The sequence below is a fragment of the Cynoglossus semilaevis genome, chromosome 14 (assembly GCF_000523025.1).
Source record: "Cynoglossus semilaevis isolate Cse_v1.0 chromosome 14, Cse_v1.0, whole genome shotgun sequence".
NCBI lineage: Eukaryota > Metazoa > Chordata > Actinopteri > Pleuronectiformes > Cynoglossidae > Cynoglossus > Cynoglossus semilaevis.
This window is the reverse complement of record NC_024320.1, coordinates 21,799,076-21,799,416: the sequence shown is the minus strand read 5'-3', so window position 1 is coordinate 21,799,416 and position 341 is coordinate 21,799,076. Positions and strand designations below refer to the sequence as shown.

General features: G+C 67.7%; 1 protein-coding gene across 1 annotated transcript in view; it reads right to left on the bottom strand.

Moving 5' to 3' along the window:
- Nucleotides 1-341, bottom strand: part of LOC103390146 (protein FAM222A-like) — a 4,612-nt gene that overhangs the window by 2,570 nt on the left and 1,701 nt on the right. Inside the window, exon 2 of the mRNA XM_025062056.1 lies at nt 5-316. Within this exon, the coding sequence (XP_024917824.1) occupies nt 5-316 (312 nt within the window). The remainder of the gene's footprint in view (nt 1-4; nt 317-341) is intronic.

The window sequence follows — 341 nt, the reverse complement described above, 5'->3', positions numbered from 1 at the left end:
GCACGTCGCCAGAACCTGAGAGGGATAACAGTCGCTGTTAGGGGTGGCCATGACGTTGTCCCAGAGAGGAGCGAAGTACTGTCCGACGGAGAACTCCCCCTGCAGGGGGGCGCAGCTCAGAGAGGAGCCGCTGACCCGCTCCACACCGGGGGGGTGAGGCCTGTATTGGATCTGTGAGGAGCAGGCCAGAGGCAGACAGGTGTCGGGCGACTGGCCAACCCCGGTCTGTGCTGCCCGGTGCCCCTGAGCCACGTTTCCCATGCCGTACATCCTCACCGCCGCCGCCGCCGCCGGCTGATACGACTGCCGGGGGTGCCTGGTCTGCCACCCCGCGGCGCCAT